The 19,343-nt window shown below is 35.8% G+C and overlaps 1 protein-coding gene across 1 annotated transcript; it reads right to left on the reverse strand.

Annotated features, from left to right (window-relative positions):
- Positions 1-233: 233 nt before the first annotated feature.
- Positions 234-19,288, reverse strand: LOC149075617 (uncharacterized). The gene is made up of 11 exons (XM_089243101.1): positions 19,129-19,288; positions 17,618-17,712; positions 15,879-15,985; positions 15,547-15,730; positions 10,898-11,002; positions 10,034-10,110; positions 9,799-9,912; positions 8,600-8,699; positions 6,910-7,078; positions 3,841-3,935; positions 234-440 (listed from the first exon to the last, which is right to left on the reverse strand). Exons 1-11 carry the CDS (start codon positions 19,214-19,216, stop codon positions 285-287), a joined length of 1,290 nt encoding a protein of 429 aa, XP_089099227.1. The 5' UTR covers positions 19,217-19,288; the 3' UTR covers positions 234-284.
- Between the last annotated feature and the right edge of the window lie 55 nt (positions 19,289-19,343).

The following is a 19,343-nucleotide window of genomic DNA, read 5'->3' on the forward strand; positions in this document are numbered from 1 at the left end:
ACTGTATATGGTTGGGAAATAAATACATGCCTTGTGAAAATTTTCACATTACTTGTTCAGGTATTTTAGGCAATAGATTTATCCCACTTCGGAGATACAGATAGCCACAAAAGCTTTGCATGTGCAGATTATAGACAAGAAGTTATGTTAATAGGACCAGCTAATTCACCCCCACCACAGCTTTTTTTTTTTGGTGCCACATCAAAGTTATGAACTTAAAATACTATAACATGGCAAATTTATAAATTAACATTTAATGGAGTTATTTTGAATATCAATAGGTTTTAACAACATAATGTGACAAATGTTTTGGCTGCAATGTCTATTTCTTCTTTTCCACAATTGTAGAGTGTTTCAGCTTGATTCACAATTCCGCAGTCCTTGAATGATTGTATAAATTCTGGTTTCAACGATGCAGTTGTACAGTAAAAGTACAAAACCTGGGAAAATAAAAAAGTGTAAGTAATATGCACTTACTCTTAAATTTATTCTTCAGAATTCAATAAATTTTGATAGTTCCAATAGCTAAAAAAACATGTGCCATTTTGTATTCATGCCATCATCCCTTTTAAGCATGTTAAAATTCCTGGTGAATTAACGATAAATAGTGGAAAGTCTAAAATTCACTCGTAGGAGGACCAAAGAATTTGCTGATATTAACCAAAATTTTCATCTGAACACTAGTAAAAAGTATGAATAGTTTTAAATGCAATTAGACAGCAAATGTAAAATTGCCTCTGAACTGCTCAGTCATTAAACTTGGTTAATTCAAAGTCCAAAATCAAATTATCCAATTAATCTATCTTGGATCCATAAAATGACTACAAATTGCAACTTAATCATCAACATTCACATAAAATAATAATTATAAATTATTAGAGTTTTATTATTAGTTATGAAGCGTTTTATCAAATTTTAATGTGATTTATAATTATTGACATTAGCTGCTACATCATTCCATTGTTCAGGAATCATCACTGCAGAAGTTCCTTGACCATGTTCAAAGCCTGATTTATGGGGCTTTGATCATCCATTATGAAACTATTTCCAAAATTTTTCTTATTCTTATGCTATCAAGGAAATATACCTGCATTAATATATTACTATCTTGAACTTTCCGATTCTTTCTATACTGTTAATAAAGGACAAAACAAATTCAGATTTTAAATTTTACACCTTGATGTATAAGTTGAAAAGCATAATCGGTATTAAGTGGTGCACATTCACGATGCACTCTAGCTGAACAATGTTAAAATGGGTATTAAATTATCAAAAGAAAAAAAAAGTTGAGAAACACCAAATTTTTATATTAGTCATTAAAAATTTGTTGTTCATTAACTTGATGGGAAAAAGCACAAAACCTGGTTTCTTGTAGAATTTTTCCAAATTAAATTTGCTCACACAAATCATGATTTTTTTCCCTCCAACTACGAATTATACAAAAACATTAGAAAAAGTCTGAATTACACAAGGAATTTTAATATTAATCAGATAGAAGACTATTATCCAAAATTTAAATTGACCAACTTCTATTGTATATTACCTTTAATCTCATTAACTGCATTTGTACAAAGGGTTTTGACAGTTTTATTTTTTATAAGTACAGTGAACTCCCATTGCAATAATACCCAGACTTAAATGCTTGGTGGGCGCAGTAGCCCAGGTTGATAAGATACTCGCCTAAAGTACCAAAGGATGTTTTCATGTGTCGTGAGTTCAATAGCAGGTTCGTCCTTGTCAGAAAAATTTCCTGACACAGGGGTACAACAAACAGCGACATGACCACTGAAAAAATTGCTACTGCAGGGAGTCCCCCATCGAGGGGTTAGCGCACCAACCTTTCGATGAGTATAAAACAAGCTTGTCATTTGGAATCAGCAATAAATTGTAGGTCTCAGTCTAATTAGCCCTTGTGTGCAGAAAATAATCATTGTGCGACAAAAATGATGTCTCAAGTTTTCTTTCTTTAAGTCTAAGTTTTTGAGTATAGGATGAATTTTTAAAAAATTAATTTCACACTGGAAGGACAAATGTAAAGGTGCCATGTACATAATTCGAAGAAATTCATTCTCTTCCCCCACTCCAGTTTTATTTTGATAAACACTGAACATTGTCATGTGTGCTAGCAAATCATCTGTCACAGGTCTGGTGTTGTCAAAATTACCATTTTGTTTCCACCCAGCTGGAGTGAATTCGGAATTCAAATGCCAGTACAAATTTTGGTTTGTTCATAGATTCAAAAATTTTGAAGCGAAAGTTGGAAGTTTTAGATTTTAAACAAAAATAAAACAAATTATTGATAGCAGAAAAAAAGTCTAAATTTGAAAAAAAAAAGTTTATTGTGTTGAAAAGTAAGGCATATCCTTCTGAATAACGTACCAACAATCTTGAGAAAAAACAAGGGCATTCATTGTTCGTGCAAGGTGCTCTTCAATTGCGAACTAAACAAGAGGCAATTAAAAAAATTACTGATTTTTTTTATAGAGAATAATTTTTCTTCCTCTCTATTCATAAGTTTAATACATATGTTCCCGCCAAAGTGCAGCCAATTCACAAAATGGCTGAGAGGTTTAGCCGAAGTCTGATTTGCAGAAATAATTTGGGCTTTGGCTGGCCGGTTCGCAAAGTGGCTGGAGATCCCTGGCCGATGTACTGATGTAAAACAGTCTGGCAGGTGTTGCATAAATTTTTTTTCATCGCCACTGTGTGATGCATGACTATCTTTGGTATCTTTATTGGATTAGCTCCATGTGACGAGAGAAAAATATTATAATATAGACAGATTTTTCATATCAAATTTGGGGAGGGGGGGAAAGATAACTACATTGTGACTGCGATATGATTTGTGTCTAGTGTGAATCAATACAAAGATAATCACTATAGTGAGAGCTGTGGATGCTCCCTATGGTTGCAGTCCTATGGGGATTTCCTTATTTCAGCATGTTCAGTTTGAGGCCAAAGCCCTCTGATTAGACGTCGGATAGTACAATTCTTAAAAAGAACACAAACGAATTGATATTAAAATGTGATAATATATGATGGAAGCATGATAATAAATTATATAAAAGGTTAAAAAGTTTAAGTAACTATTACAATATTTAAGACTGATATTCTGATTCCTTGGATCATTAGAGTTGCTATAGCTAACATGGTGATAATTATTATGAAAAAATATAACTTAGCGAGGATCCTGAATCATGTTTTTTTTTTTGGACTTTGGCCAAGGATCACCAGCTACTTCGCGAACTGGCTGGCCAAAGTCAGAAATTCAGACATTGGCCAGGTCAATTTTTTAATGAGGCAAAATGGCCAATTTTATGCATTGTCAGTAACATATAAAAATATTGTGTACACTTCTGTACTCATCAAAATATAACGTAATACGTTCAATAAGTAGAACATACAATGCAGTACAGGGGGTCTTAAACTGTGTGCTCTCCAACTTTTGTCGGGTGTCACAGAGTGGCAACCAAACAAAGGTTTTTTAAAGAGATTGTTTTACTGCACTGGGGAGCCCAGAGAAGTGTTAATTGGGGGAAAGAAGCGTCACAGGTGGAAAAAGTTTGAGAACCCTGATATAGTATGTTTTTCAGTATTGCCATTCGATAATTAGGCATTAGAATAATTTATCCTTGCCGATTTCTTCATACCCAATAGTTTGACCTGTTTGTATAAATGGCACTGAAAATCTTTTTTTTAATTCTCCAGAATTTCTGATAACTCAAACTAATGATAACTCAGTGTTTTCTTTGTCAGCCATTTTGTGTGCATTCGACTTATAGAGATTTCACTGTATTTCTATAATTTTACGTATATACGAGAAAATCAGCAAAATATTACCTGAACAGCAAAAGCATCCAAGGGACTCAAAAACTGCCTCGTAGCCCCAATAATCTGCTGCCATTCAATGCTTGTTTCCTCTTGACTGCAGGAAACTGTTAAGTACAATACATTGACAACATGAAGAAAATTTTAATTATTTGAAAAAAAAAAGTATTGTTCACACCTCAATATTTTTTTCATTTGAAAAACGATTTTCCTAAGCATTGTTCTTTGGTAGGTGGTTTTTCTTTTTTGTGTATTTAGATATCTCATCAAAAATGATAAAATTTTTTATTATATTAAACGATTCAATCTTAATTTTTTTTAATCTGCCATTACCTAGTTACCAAATCACAGTTTGAGGGCAATAAAGTGGTGCTTTGCGATTTCTCGCCTATGAATTGAAGGTTTCATTCCCAAGGGATTGAAATCTGTGATGGGTCTGAATTCTTAGGGAATGAAATCTCTCTGTGTTAGAGTGAATGCGATGAATTCATAATTATGCATAATTGCTGATAATTGTGACATTTATTACTTTTACTGGGTGCAGTAGCCCAGGTCGATAAGATACTCGTCTAAAGTACCAAAGGATGCTTATATGTGTTGTGAGTCCGATACCCGGTTCGTCCTTGTCAGAAATTTTCCTAACACAGTTACAACAGAAACGATATGGCCACAGAAAAAGATCGCTACCGTAGGAAGTCCCACATTGACAGATTAGTGCACCAATGTCTCAGTAAATATAGAAAAAGGCTGCCATTCGGAATCAGTAATAAATTGCAGATCCTGGTCTAATTTGCGCTCGTGTACTTAAAATGGCTGTGGTGCGACAAAAATGATTAAATCATTACTTTTACTGAAGATTATGCATGATTCCCAAATAAAGTTTGATAAATATGGAAAAATTTATCACTCTTCTCTTAATTAAACCAGTTTATTAGTTTTCCTTTCGTACTTGATACATATACTAAAAGTATTTTGCCATGAAAATAAAAAGAAAATAAGTGTTAAAAAGATAAAACAATAGTTAATAGTCATGTTCTATTGACTTTCCTCACATTTATCAACATCTGAAAACACACATTATCGATCTAATTACCAATTACATTACCATCATACTAGACTGGAGCACAAAATCTTTAACACTAATTGCACAATTCTGATAAAAATTTGAATAATCTCAAACAATTTATCATTTGCGAACACGACCTGAGAGAGAGAGGATTATACATAATCACAGGTAAATATAATTTTTGCAAAATATGGGTAAAATTAATCATTAAATCTTACCAAAATGATTGATAATCATGAACAATCACTGGATTTTGAAAATTTACCGTAACACAGATTGATAACATTAAGGCTTTACACTCAGAAAAGGTACAGAAGTTTTTAACATTATTTTTTTTCAACATCCTCTTTTGGGATTTTCATTGGAAGCTTGCTCCTATGTGGTTCTGATATTTAAAAAGGGTAGTAGAGGAACCGTGTTGAATCATTGTCCAGTGAGTTTGGCAAGCTCCCTCTCAAAAATTTTAGAAATTATCAAAAGGCAATTAATGAAGAGGAAAGATGAGAATAATGTATTTGATAATCAGCATGGGTTCAGGAAGGGAAGTCGTATAACCAACCTCCTTTGCTTCTATGATTATGAGGCTTTGGAAAAAAAGAAAAAGCGTGATTTCAAGAACGTATCCAACATGGTAAATTCTTGAAGTGCTTACTTGAGATTGGGGTTGGGGGCAACTTGTGGAATTGGATAGAATCGTGGTAAAGAGCTATGGTGAATGAAGGATCTTTTGACTGGACAGGTGTCAAAGTGGAGTCCCTCAAGGAAGTGTCTTTGGTCCCATTCTTTTCTTACTTTTCATCAATAAGCTTGATCAAGGCATAGATGGGACTGTGAGCAAATTCGCAGATGACGTGAAACTTATGGGGGTAGTCAGGAATCAAAACGATAGGGAGAGGCTCCAGACTAACTTGAATATCGTTGCAGCATGGGCTAATGATTAGAGTACAACTTTTAGCACTGACAAATGCATGGTTGCTCATTTTGGTTCGAACAACCCATGCTTCACTTTCAAGTTAAATGGTGGAATCATTCCAGATGCAACTAAGATCACTGATTTGGGAATTCTCATTGAATGAGTGGCTTAGGTTTCCTGAACATTGTTTAGCAGCGACCAAAACAGATTTCAGAATGTTCGGTTTCATTTTCAAAAAGGTCTCTTCGCGTTCTCCTAAAGTCATTCTTCCGCTTTTCCAAGGCTTAGTTCGTCCTGGACTGGAGTATGCTGTAAGGTTTTGAAGACCATACCTAAGGAGGGGCATAGACATGGTTGAAGGGGAGTGCAGAGAAGAGCTACGCATGTCCTTATTGGCACACAGAGCTTGAATTATAAAGAAAGACTTCGTTTTTTAAATACCTTTACATTTGACGAGCACAAGTGTCTGGGATTCCAACAAAATGGATCTACCATGAGTTATTAATATACTGTCAATCAGCTGCTTCGACAAGGGGACATTAGTATCATTTAGTAAGGTTTAGCACCCCTGGTCTAGAACATTTTTGTGAATTACTAACACTATAATTTAATTTATAGGTAAGTGCATGGTGTATATGCATGGTGTATAGTTAACAATGCACACTGCAAATTACCGGGAAGCCATTTATCCTAGACCTAGAGGCATATTTCCAATTAGAAAAAGTATCCTATAACATGTGGACCTCAGATAAGTCATTCACGTTGCAAGGGGTTAAAACATAATTAATGGGGGGTAAAATGCATTCCACCTGCATTTCTATGCTGTTTGCCCCCCCCCCCCAACTTTTCACCATTGTTGAATTCAAAAATATCTCAGCAGGTATTGTACTTGGAAATGCAAAACTTTTTTTGGTTAACCTCAGGAGAAACAGGACACCAACTTTCTAACTGGGTTTTTGAGCACAGGGTGTCAGTGTAAGAAGCTGATATATATATATATATATATACTTTTTCTCTAATTGAATGTATGTCTCCTCTAAGATAAACAGTTTGCTAGTAAGTGGAGGTGCATGCTGTTAGCATCCCGTATATAAATACTTACCCAAAATATTTGTGAGAACCCACAGCATTTCTTTCTTGAGATGATGGTATGAGGAGTTCATTACTGGCATAACTGAAGATGCAAAGCTGGTATGACTTACTATGAATCGACAAGCTTCATCTGATACTGCGCTAAAGCCACCAAGGATCCTTATCAATGGAGTCACCAGCTGAAACATGTGGAAAAATATACAGTATATATATATATATACATTCAAAACATTTCCTAGGTGCAAATGTTAATCATTTTTAGTAAATGTATTTCAAGGACACTTTTTAAAATTCTAAAGACCATTAGGATGCCCTTGGAAACCATCATCTGCTTTTTTTTTGCAAAAAGTTTAGTGAAAGTGTGATTACGTATTTGATTAAGATGACCCACCTATACACAAGTCTGCTTTTCAAAAATGAGGTGTAATGATAGTTATGAAGTTGGTATGGAATAGTTAGTACTTAGTCCAGCCACTGTGTGGTTGTGAGGGTATCATCATGGACTCACATAGCAAAGATTTGGGTTTGAATACAAGAGGCAACATATTAGTGTTCGGTTGAAAAATTGGTTTTCTATATTCTTCCAACTTTGAGATGCAAATGTGAGCCAATTTCTCATTTAGCCTGTTGCAGTCTTGTGTGTCAAGGTCGACTTGGCATAATATGAAACAGGCAAAATAACCTGCTGAGTTTTTGCTTCTGAATTTAAAAGGCACCACTATGGGAATATATATATAATAGACATTCCTAAGGAAAAGAATTTTGCATTAGGTACTCAACACATGTATGGCACATTAAGACAGTATACCAATTCATTAGTAGTTCCTCAGTGGAATATTTATGAGGTTCATGTGCAGTTTGGTAGTAATAGTAATACTTATTTCTGAAATTAACCCCAAGGAAAAGCTGAGGGTAACCTCAGCACAGAATGTGTGTGCAAATAGGCAACAGTTTTCAAGCACATCAGAACTCGGTCAACCCAGAATATGCAAAAAAAAATTTCAGTTATTTGTGGAAATATTTAATCAAAATGCCGTATTGCGAGAAAAAAAAGGGTCTTATAGCCATTTGAGGCAAAAAAAAAAAAAAAAATGAAATTTGCATTGAAATTTCTTTATGCATGTCAAAATTTTTATTGCACAGATGTATGTCAGTTCAGTAGAGTCCCGAAAATTCAAGTTTCCGGATAATTCGAGGTACTGAAAATTTTTGAATTTCCTTGTTGAAAACCCTCTTTTTCTGTTTTTTTCCCTCCAACAACCCAACTTCTTTTTTTTTCAAGGAAATATTACGAAATACAAATACAATGCCACAACAGGCAAAATTCCCAACGAGGTGGTTGAGAAAAAGATGAAAATGGTCTTGCTTCCATCCACCTTGAATTATCAGGACTCTGCTGTATTTATATTTTTATTTTAAGTACATACATTAATCCTTATTTCATGATTGAACTAGAAAAAATATATTGTTATGCTGTATTCCTACAGATGGAATTACATTGTGCATGGTTGATGCAAATGCAGGACAGGAGAATCAGATTGAGTGCTATGGTCTAATAAAATAAGGAACATCAGGTATATCGAAGCTATATGCATTTCTAGAATGTGAATGGCCATGCCCACAAAGCAAATGATGACCGACCATGATAACATGTTTGAAATGCAAATCTTTTTTTTATAAGAAAAATGAAAACAAAATACCATCACATCTAAACTTTCACTCAATGCTTCTCTATTGAGGTGATCTATGACTGTGTTCGCCATCTTCATCAGCTCATCTTTATTGAAACAATCGGCACACCTGAAGGTTTCAGAAACTCTATTTTCACATTCCGAATTTAAGCAGAAAAAAATTATATAAAACTTTTGCAAGGAGCAAATAAATGGAAATATTATCATACGTCACTATGCAGTGATGATGTTTTTGGTCATGGGTTCCTGTGGAATTTTCAATCCTGTTGATGTTCTCTACCTCTCCTTAACAACATTTTTGGACCCTTCCCATAAGATGGCATCTTATCATCCCGCTCCCGCAAGAAGCACACAACAGGCAATGTCCGTGGGGGGAAAAAAAAGAATGTGAGAAATGATGTTTTGTAACATGCATTTCAATAACAATACACATTCACATTTCAGGCAAAACTTAGATAGCAAAATAAGGTATTCAACCAGTTTATAAAAAAGGAGTAAATATAGACATTCGTGCTTCTGGCATGTGGGTGATGTTATATAAGCAGGAAAAATTTACCAATTTTGACTCATTAAAACTGATGAAGACTTGATAGTCAGAAGCTGCAAAAATAGCTGAAGAAGGAAAAACAAGAGGAATGGAGTTGTAGACCTGGAAATATTTTCTGTGGCAAAATTTAGCTCTGGCATCAAGTAAAATTTATGAAGGCCTACAGAAGATTGGGGACAAATGGATGGAAATACAACCAAGATTTGAAAAAAACCAAGGAGGGCTGCATATATTACGAACAAGTTTATACTGGAAAGGAGGGAGAACAGACATACTGTTCAATCTCGATAGGCCAGTGTTGGGAAAGGGGGGGGGGGATCCCACTGAAATGTCAAACTTTGTAGCATAGCCCGAATATTTATAAGAGAGAGAGAAACATTTTTTTAAATTATTTATTTTTTACAAACTTAAGCTTATTAATGGGATTCTTTGGTTTCTGATTAAAAATCAGGCTACCTCTTATTTTGCATGATTTCCACCCAAGGACAATGCCTGGAAAAAATCCTGTTTGTAATTTTGGTAAGTTGTGTATTCAATAATTGAAGATTAAATCAGGAACTGAATAAATTAATGCCAAAAAAAAGCATTGTTCAGCATAAAAGCACTATTAATTAGAGAAACAATCAATGCAGTTTTTTTCTTAAATACTGTATTTACTCACAGCGCACTTATATTTGACATTGTAGAAAAGATATATGGCAAAGCTTGTTTAGATACATCTTTTTGATTTATCGCAAACATCAGTGAGTTGACCAAACCCGCCTCTATCATCTTTCTGGAAGTCAAATAATATCAATATTATCTGCAAATAAAATACTTTTAATGGTTATACATTTTACTTTTAGCCAATGACTAAAAATACTGGAATTGATTGCAAGAGTAATAAACAAAATCACCTCAGATCATTACATTCATACTGCGAGCACATATTCAAGGCAAAAGCAGCTGACTGCACAACTTCTGAATGAGGGGACTGTAAAAAAAATGTGAGATATCATTTAAGGGGGGGGGGGAATACATAAATATACAAAATGAACCAAACTTCCATCTGTTGATTTGCATTTACATTCCCTAACCCTTTCCGTGGTTTTTTACCATTTTCACAATCTGCATTATAGATATTGCTTCCCTCCTCCTAACTCAGAGACTAGTGAACGTAGGAAGAAAAGCACATATTTCTTTTTCTATTAATACTATATTTATATTCGTATATGACCACAAAGGCGTGGGGGAAATGCACATTGCAAACACTGATTCTCTCCTTCTGTTATCAAAATGTTAGCAAAAGCTGCCTCCACCCACCAGCAATTAATCTAATAGGTTAGGGGAGGGGGAGGAAAGCATGTTTTACAGAGAAGCGAAAATTCACAAAGCTTGTCATTGCCGAAATGAGGTTTTGAGGAGGCGAGATATCTTGTAAGCACCAAGATACAATACATTAAGTTAGACAAGATACTGTGTAAACACTGCTGAGAAGATTAAAACACTTTTACATTGGAGTGACAAGTTTCGTGTCAGTAAAATGTACCAGTGCTGATCTGATGCCGGAAGTCTCAGAACATGCAAGTTAAAAAGAAAAAAGAATTGGGGGCGGGGAGACCAGAGTACAAATTTCAAGGAATATTCAACAATTTTTACCTGATCGAACAAAAAACTTGAATTCACTTATAATGAGAAAAATGATAGTATGACAATTTTGGGCTACCCTTACAACAAACTTCCATTATATGTTCACATAAAGTGCAGAAACATTTGTTTACCTGCAAAAGAGCTTCAAGAGCTGGTAATACACCCTGAGCATTCAAAATATGGAAGCAGGAAGAACAGTCATTAGATATGTTTCCAACAGTCCAAGCGCATTGATCCTATCAATCAAATATGAATACATGTTTACTTCATTTAGCTATTTCAATCATCAATAAGGTTAAAAAATAATTCTGTGGTAAAAAGCTGTGGTCTTCAATGGTTGTTACTTCTAAAACTTTTGGCCACATTTGCAACAATCATCCTCAATGAAGATGATTGTGCAGTGTATGTGACATATACCTTAATATACCAGCAATATCTCTGCTGCAATAAGACGCACACACACTTGAAAATACAGTGTTTCCCAGAAAATAAGCAGTAGCTAAAATTGTCAATGAGGCACATTTAGTATAATGTTGAAACACATAACGAATGTATTGAACTATATAAAATGATGCTTTTATTATTATTTATTATCAAATAAAAATATAAATAAAGGACTTCATTGAAATTTATACTTGAAATAAGTTTTAATGTAAAGAAAAATTAAATTTTTGTTGACGCTGAAGCAGGCCTTTTTGGACGAGAGGTGAACGTCTACATAAACAGATAAATTTGAGACTGTCATTGTCCTAGGCCGGGATTTTCCAATAAAAGTTTGTAAAAGCTCTTTGATAAAACTTGAAAAATTAAACCAATAAGTGTATCAATTACATTCGAGCAAATGTAACCAATAGGCTTAATGGTTGTTTTTTTTTCAAGTTTGTAAAACATCTTTTATCAAACTTTTATAGAGTAATCTTGGACAAAAATAAACAATCTGCACAGTTTGATGCTGAGGACTGAATGAAGCAACGAGTATTTCTAGCAGGCACATGCCCACCTCCTTGTTTAGTCCCCAAAATCTAAACCAAACTTCATGTTAGAAATGGCAACACCCAAAAGAAATGTTTCATGATTTTGCAATTTTTTGTCGATTTTTGAGTAACCATCATTCAAATGGCATTAAAAAAATTGAGCCTTAGGGTGATGTTTCAGAGAATGAAAAATCAGAAATTTTTCCTAATATAAGCTCTACCCCGAAAATAAGCCCTAATGCATTTTCTAAAGCAAAAACTAATTTAAGACGAGTCTTATTTTTGGGGAAACACGGTAGTCATCTTGTTTAACGTTATCTATCCTCATCCACAAAGTCTCAATTTATTATGTAAAGATTTGAAATTATAAGAATTTTTCATTTGGAACAGGCCTAAGTGGAATTTTTTTCCTGGGATTTTTCAACTTCGAGGCACAAATGTGAGCTGATATCCCATTTGAAACAAGTCTCTCCACAGAGAGCAAGCAGATCTTCGACAGAATACTTACATAACATGAAAAAAATTCAAGCACTTGTCATTTTCACTTCAAAATATGGAAGTGAAATGGCAGCAACAGTATAAAACGAAACAAGCATAATTTTGATAACATAGATATGTTAGATACACGCAACACATTCTTGCACATATAAACTATTTGTTAGAAATTGTGCAGAGGAATGTATATGAGGTGCATGAATGGTCAAATAGAATTAATATAAATGGAATATACATAGTAATTGTTATTTTGTGAATAAGGCATCTTTTTAACCACTTCATGTACAAGGTTTTGGCAAGAAATTTGGATTACCTGTATTTAACGAATTGGCAATAAATATGGCAACCTTTCCACCTAACCTAACCGCACGTTAGAAAAACGAAGATGGGGGGGGGGGAAAGAAAAAATATAAAAGGAAAAGGTTTAATTGGTAATGTAGATAGGAGAGTTTTTAGAGTACTTTTTCCTTACCCTCACCCAGGGTTGGGTTTTTGACATGACAAGCGTCAAAAACCTAAGTGAATGCCTTTTGATAATGTTTTGATCACAATAGGTGTTCAACATTATGAAAAACTTACTTTTTGGCATATTACAATGCATTTTTATACATTAATTTATTACAATAATTAAAACAAAATATATTAATTAAAATTTGCAATTTTTAATTTTTCAACATAAGAGTCTATAACATATAAAATATAATTTTATGGTTTATTTATCAAAGCTACTCATTACCTGTGTTCAATTTGCTAAGTGGAATAGAGCTTCTTATTCAAAATATGTATAATGGGGTATCAGGGTTAGGTTTTTGACCCCAGAAACTAACTCGGTATTAAAACTATCAAAATCTTACTATCACTGATGTCAAATAGTTTTTGTTTTTTATATTCAGAATTATAATTACTGAGGAAAAATACCAATTTTGATATTTAAAATTTTATGATCTGCCCAAAATTTTATTCCATATAAAAATTCTCACGCAGCATCTGCTAATGCACTAATTAAACTTATTTATTTTCACCTAAAAATTTCTTAGATCGGGGTGTATAAATTCACAGAGCTTTAAAGAGTATTTTCAACCAAAGCAGAGCTGACAAAACCTGATAAACAAAGCATATGTTTTGCACGTTTGAATACAGCTTCAATTGGAAAACCATTGCATTATAAATGCTAGTAAATGTACCATATCATAGTGCAAAAGTAAGAATAAACCAAGTTTGACATATACAAGCTAGCATTGCCAAATTAAATGACATTTTAGTCCTACAATTTAGTATTTTGATCGCTAAATATACACTCATTGCCATAAAAATTTGCGCACCCAGAAGAAGTCGTCAAAATGAAACGAAATTTTACACATGTAAGTACTACGTTGATATAAGTAAGTGATTAGAAAATCCAAGAAAAAGGATCATGTATTGCAGAAAAAAGTACAGATGAACAGAAGTTTTAGTACTCTGTTGGACCCCCCTCTAGCGCGAATGCACAATGCGATACGAGCGGGCATTGAGGCATACAAGTTCCGTATGATGTCCTGAGACATCTCGTTCCACAGTTGCTGTAAATGCGCCTCTAGTTCGACCAACCTCGTAGGGTGTCCAACTTGCCGTCCCAAATGATCCCAGATATGCTCGATTGGTGACAAATCTGGGGATAGAGCAGGCCAGGGAAGGGTGGTAATGTGGCAGAGGCAGTCTTGTGACATCCTTGCTGTGTGTGGCCTAGCATTGTCTTGTTGAAATATGGCTCCTGGGAGCCCTGAAATGAGTGGCAACACATGTGGCTGAAGGATGTTATGGACGTACCGCTGGGCTGTCATTGTGCCATGGATCAATATTAGGGGTGACTGTGTATCGTAAGCAATAGCACCCCATACCATGACACCAGCTGTGGGAGCGGTGTGTCGCTGTAAAGCGAAGGCAGGATTGAAGCGTTCACCACGGGGCCTCCACACACGAACACAATTGTCATCACTGCTCAAGTTGAATCTCGATTCGTAGCTGAAGACGACCTGGTTCCATTCCGTTGCAGTCCAATCCCGTCGTGCTCGACACCACTCCAAACGGAGGCGTTGGTGGGTGGGTGTCATTGGCAGCACACGTAATGGGCGCCGCGATACCAGATGTCCTTCAGCCAGGCGCCTTGCGATGGTTCGGGAAGACACAGGGGCCCGTAGTGAAGCTGCTGCCTGTGTCTGGATAGCGGCCAATGAGGCAGTTGGCTCTACGCGTGCGTTTCGGATGATGTGACGGTCTTCTCGACGACTGGTCTGTCGAGGGCGTCCTGAACCTGGTCGCCGTGTAAATGACGTCTCTTCTGTTCACTGGTCCCAACACCTCCTCACAGTAAAATCAGAACGGCCTAGTTGATGAGCTACTCGCCGAGCTGACCACCCAGCTTCCATCATCCCGATGATTCTTCCCCTATCGAACTCTGACAACTGCTCATATGGTCTTCGATGGCGGCGTAGCGGCATGTCTACCTCAGCATTTCCTTTGCAAACGATTAAATACACTCCAGCAAGCTCTGCTTACCTGTTTTATACTCCAAGGAGAACGAAGTTCAACGCCCTCTAGTGGCATTACGCAATCACGCTGCATTTCTAATCATTTGCATATCTGCCTGACATGTACCTTCAGGCCAACTTTCGTTTCGATCCCACAATTATTTCTTGGTGCGCAAATTTTTATGGCAATGAGTGTATTTCAATGTTATGCACAACAAGAGTATCGTTTTAAGTATCAGTGGTTATCTAGATTATTTAATAACAGAAATCACCATACATATATGATGTAATAAACCTTTTTTTAAACTCTTATCTGCTGTAAAACGAGTACAGCAGATGGTTTATATCAATGCACACATATATAAGCAGTTGAAGAAATTTTGGAAGGTCAAGAATCATCTTGAATCAAAGAATGTCAAATCATTCCACTGTTTTCCCTTTCGTGTTTATGCTATGCTTTATTCAAATTGTATATTTTATAAGAAAAAAAAAAAAATCTGTCAAAAACCTGCCAACCCTGCCCTCACCCTATGTGTTCTTTCGCTCTTACATATATATAGTAGAAGATACATAAAGAAAGGAAGAGCAAGTTCCGTAGGTAATAAGATATTACTATAAAGCTTCACAATCGTGAAGAAAGAGTAAAGAAAAAACACAGAGAATTTATTCCACTGGTGTTTTGACGCCCATGTGTAAAGAGGTTACGCCCGTGATCATAAAGAGGTTAATAAGTAATTTAATAAATAATGTTCAAGTAGAAAAACTGTTGCTATGTTAGTTGTGAATCTCGAAAGTGTATACAACCTGAAGATATCTACTTTCGCCTTTCATGAATGAGACCAGATATGCTCCCGCAGCTTTTGCAATTTTTTGAGTTGTTTTATGTTCACCGCATGCTAAGTTTGTAAGACACGTTGCCGCTTCCAACTGCTTCTCTGCATCTTTTCCACATAACACTGATACCAGTGTCACAAATGCCCCATCCACACTAAACAGAAGAGAGAGATTTAAATCAAACATTATAATTTGATCTTCCACATGAATTTAAATTCTGGATTTTAAACTGCTGTAAACATATTATACCTAAACGTTGACACTTCTACAAACATTTTAAAAGTGTGATGGGAAATACAAACCGGAAAAATGCTTCAATATGGCCAGTCCCTAAACATGCCGCATTCTGTATTCTACGTAGGATCAAGGTATCTTTTGTTTTCTTAAAATTCAAAGCCAAGTCTTCCATCTGAAAACAAATAGAGAGAAAAGAATTAAAAATAAATATGGGGCGTGGTAGCCTGGTCAATAAGATACTCGCCTAAAGTACCAAAGGATGTTTAGAGGTGTCACGAGTTCGATACCCGGTTCATCCTTGTCAGAAAAATTTTCTGACACAAGGGTACAACAAAAAATGGCAACCTGACCACAACAAAAAATTGCTACCGCAGGGAGTCCCCCATCGAGGGGTTAGCGCACCAATCTCTCGATGAGTATAAAAAACAAGCCCTCCGTTCGGAATCGGCAATAAATTGTAGGTCCCGGTCTAATTAGCCCTCGTGTGCAGAAAATGACCGTGGTGCGACAAAAATGATCAATGATCAAAATAAATATTTAGTCAGATTGAAAAAGTTTTGATTATAGAGGTCTAACCCAAGGAAAAGCTCAACACACACATCACATTCTGGAACCCATAGGCTAGGATCTTTGGCAGCTACATGCCAGGATTTTCCACGGGCCTCTTTCCAATAAATTTATAGTGTGAAAAAAATAGAAAATTATAAGATTCATACCCAGACAAAAATATATGCCCCCCCCCCAACCCTATAAGGATGGCCATGGGAATCTTGACTACAGTGAAATCTCAATTTGGCGATACTTTTCTTACAAGATATACGGAATACTGTGGATGTTGTGAATATATTTATTATTTGAGATGTTAATTTTTTCCTTCCTTAAAAAATTAACATCTCAAATAATAAATATCTTCACAACATCCAGTCTTCCGTATATCTTGTATTAACAAGTGAAGAGCGACATTCATGTCAGATACTCTTCTTACCAAGAAAAAATATCATTATACCAGGTGTCCCATAAATAGAGGTACAAACTTTAAGGGGAGGTAGAGAACATCAAAAGGAATAAGAATCGTACCCCAACCTTTTCTGTATCATTCCAATTTTAGTATATATACTGCTTAAGCGAGTACAAACTGCACCTATGACTGGATATGGCATCATACGTTGCTATGTGGCATTGTTCATGACAGTGCTGGGGTAAAAATATGTGGTCTTTTCTCATTCTATCAGTAATCGCCATAGGATTAGAATGCAATAATATATGAAATATATGAACAGGGAGCTGACAAAAAAAAGGAAGGAAAAATCACATATTTCCTCTCCAGCCTGTCATGAACAAAACCGCCTAGCAACGTACAATGACATTTCTAGTCATGGGCTCCTATTTTGCAATGTTTCTGAACCTTTGGAAGCCTGTGGCCTGGTTGATTTATTTTTTTGTGAGTGGAAGGCCTGGTCATATACACACGAATAAGTGAAATGAATGGGGGAAAATGAAACTTGGAAGGAATAATTCACAGTCTGGTTTGATTGACATCAGGGCCCTGTACCAGGCTGCGGCCCAGTTGTTGGGGAAACACTGCTGTATGCAAATTTCAATCTTCTTGATACCTCCTGTTAAAGTTTGTTCCTCTATTTACGGGACATCATGTATAGGGATCATTGTTATAAAAGAGAGGCAGTAATTTCCAAACAGGACAAAAAATATTGTTGTGGAAGGGATTTATCATTATATCAAGTATCACTGTAATGATATTTTACAGTATATCATATCAGAGAAATACGAATAAATAACAACACACTTCTTTTTCAGATATGTACTTGAGTTGATTCTCGACTTCCAGATAATTTTCTCTGTTCCGATTGATAACATCATCTTTCCTCAGTTTCCTGTGAACTGAAAGAAAAGTAATATGCAATTGCATCAATTAACTGACAATTGTTGATAACTGCAAACAATAATCATAGGAAGTATTTGTTAGCAAGATATTTCAGTAAATTTTCACTGTTCAACCGCATCTTGTCATGGCAGCATGAAAGATCTTCTAACATTTGCATGAGAAGCACTTATCATTAAAATGTGACTGGGACACAAAATATACTGAGTACAGGCTGTTAATGTATAGATATTGATTTGGAGAGAAAGATTAATCTCTGCCTCTATGGGGACTAAGCCAGCACCTCCTAGAGATAGAAGGCCTCCGCAGTCTGCTTGTGACGTCAGTAAGTAGTCCATTTTCCCTCAGAATATTCAGGGGGAAAAATTCCCTGCTCGTGCGAGTATGATCGTTGTGAGGAAAAGAAATGATAGGGCTCAGAATTAGCGATTTCTATGCCCCTACATCCAATCACTATGTGGTACTTGTGAGCCAGTCAGAAGATTCCATGCCAGTTGTTGTTGTTCTGCTGGGTTGTCGTTGTTCCAGAATGGTAGAAGAATTCTGCCAGGCAGTGGCGCTGGTTGTTGTTTTTCCGTGTTCCTAGCGTCCTAGCGCGTCTTTCAAACGGGTTTTACTGCCATTTTCAAACTGGTTTTCTCTTTTTGCATTCTATTCTCTCTCTTTTTTTCTTCCAAATGATGTCCCCTTATAGCCGCAGCGTTTTGGAAAACCGTTGGGATAGTTCTTCGTATTTTCTCTTCCTTCCGTATATATGATGTAGTGTGTGCGTGTCGGATTAATTGGAACTATTTTGGATATATTTTCCCTCAGGTTGTACCTTTAATATTTTCCAATATATATATTTTTTCTACATGCAGGATGCCCCTGCATCGTTATTATTTTATTTATTTATTTTACAATTGTTTATTTATAAGAACCCGGATTCCCAGGCACTGATTAAAATGAAAAAAAGATGATGCTGATGATGAAAAAGATGAACATGAAACACAAGACATACACAAACACAAGCTCACTCAATTCAGCTCTTATTTGTGTTTTCATTTCTCTTGTGTTTCATGATATTTTTCATATTGTTTTATATGCTGGCGATTTTTTTTTTCGGCGCTCGTAATGTGTCTAACGGCCTTGGCGACTTCTGATGGGGTCGTCGGACATATTTGGCGCCGAAAAAAGAGTCGCCGAAAATCGCCAACCTGTCCCCTATACAGAAGCTGTTTCGCGACTTTTGGGATGGGACCGTCGCACATGCCGAAAATCGCCAAGCTGCCCCTTATACCGAAGCTGTTCCCTAAGGGAACTTAGTTCATTTTTACAAAATAAGGTTTAAGGTCGCGGACCACATCAAATGAATTCGCGGGCCGAATGTAGCCCGCGGGAAAAGGGTTGAGCATGTATGGTGTAAATAAACTCACATTTTTGGTGTTCCCTCTGAACAATTCGGAACTGCTGTCTATTCGAGAAACATTTAGGAGGCACGTTTTCGCAGCTTCTTCCTGCCATGAGTGATTAATGTCCTCTATACCTGCTGAGAACTGAAATTATATTTCGAAATATGTAAACAAACAAAGAGATCCTTACGGCCTTAGCCCAAAAGATAGTTTTATTCAGATTACTTCCTCACAGAAAC

Source organism: Pholcus phalangioides, unplaced genomic scaffold (genome assembly GCF_987345545.1).
Source record: "Pholcus phalangioides strain wild (caught in Gottingen) unplaced genomic scaffold, Ppha-v1.0 ptg000015l_1, whole genome shotgun sequence".
Classification (NCBI taxonomy): Eukaryota; Metazoa; Arthropoda; class Arachnida; order Araneae; family Pholcidae; genus Pholcus; species Pholcus phalangioides.

Bases quoted from the DNA above. Each gene is read 5' to 3' on its own strand.
- LOC149075617 (XM_089243101.1), bottom strand. From the start codon at position 19,216: ATGGCAGGAAGAAGCTGCGAAAACGTGCCTCCTAAATGTTTCTCGAAT. The intron at 15,986-17,617 runs GTGTGTTGTTAT...ATTTGTTTTCAG, and splicing joins AGTACATATCTGAAAAAGAA to ATGGAAGACTTGGCTTTGAA. The intron at 9,913-10,033 runs GTGATTTTGTTT...TTTGACTTCCAG, and splicing joins TATGAATGTAATGATCTGAG to AAAGATGATAGAGGCGGGTT.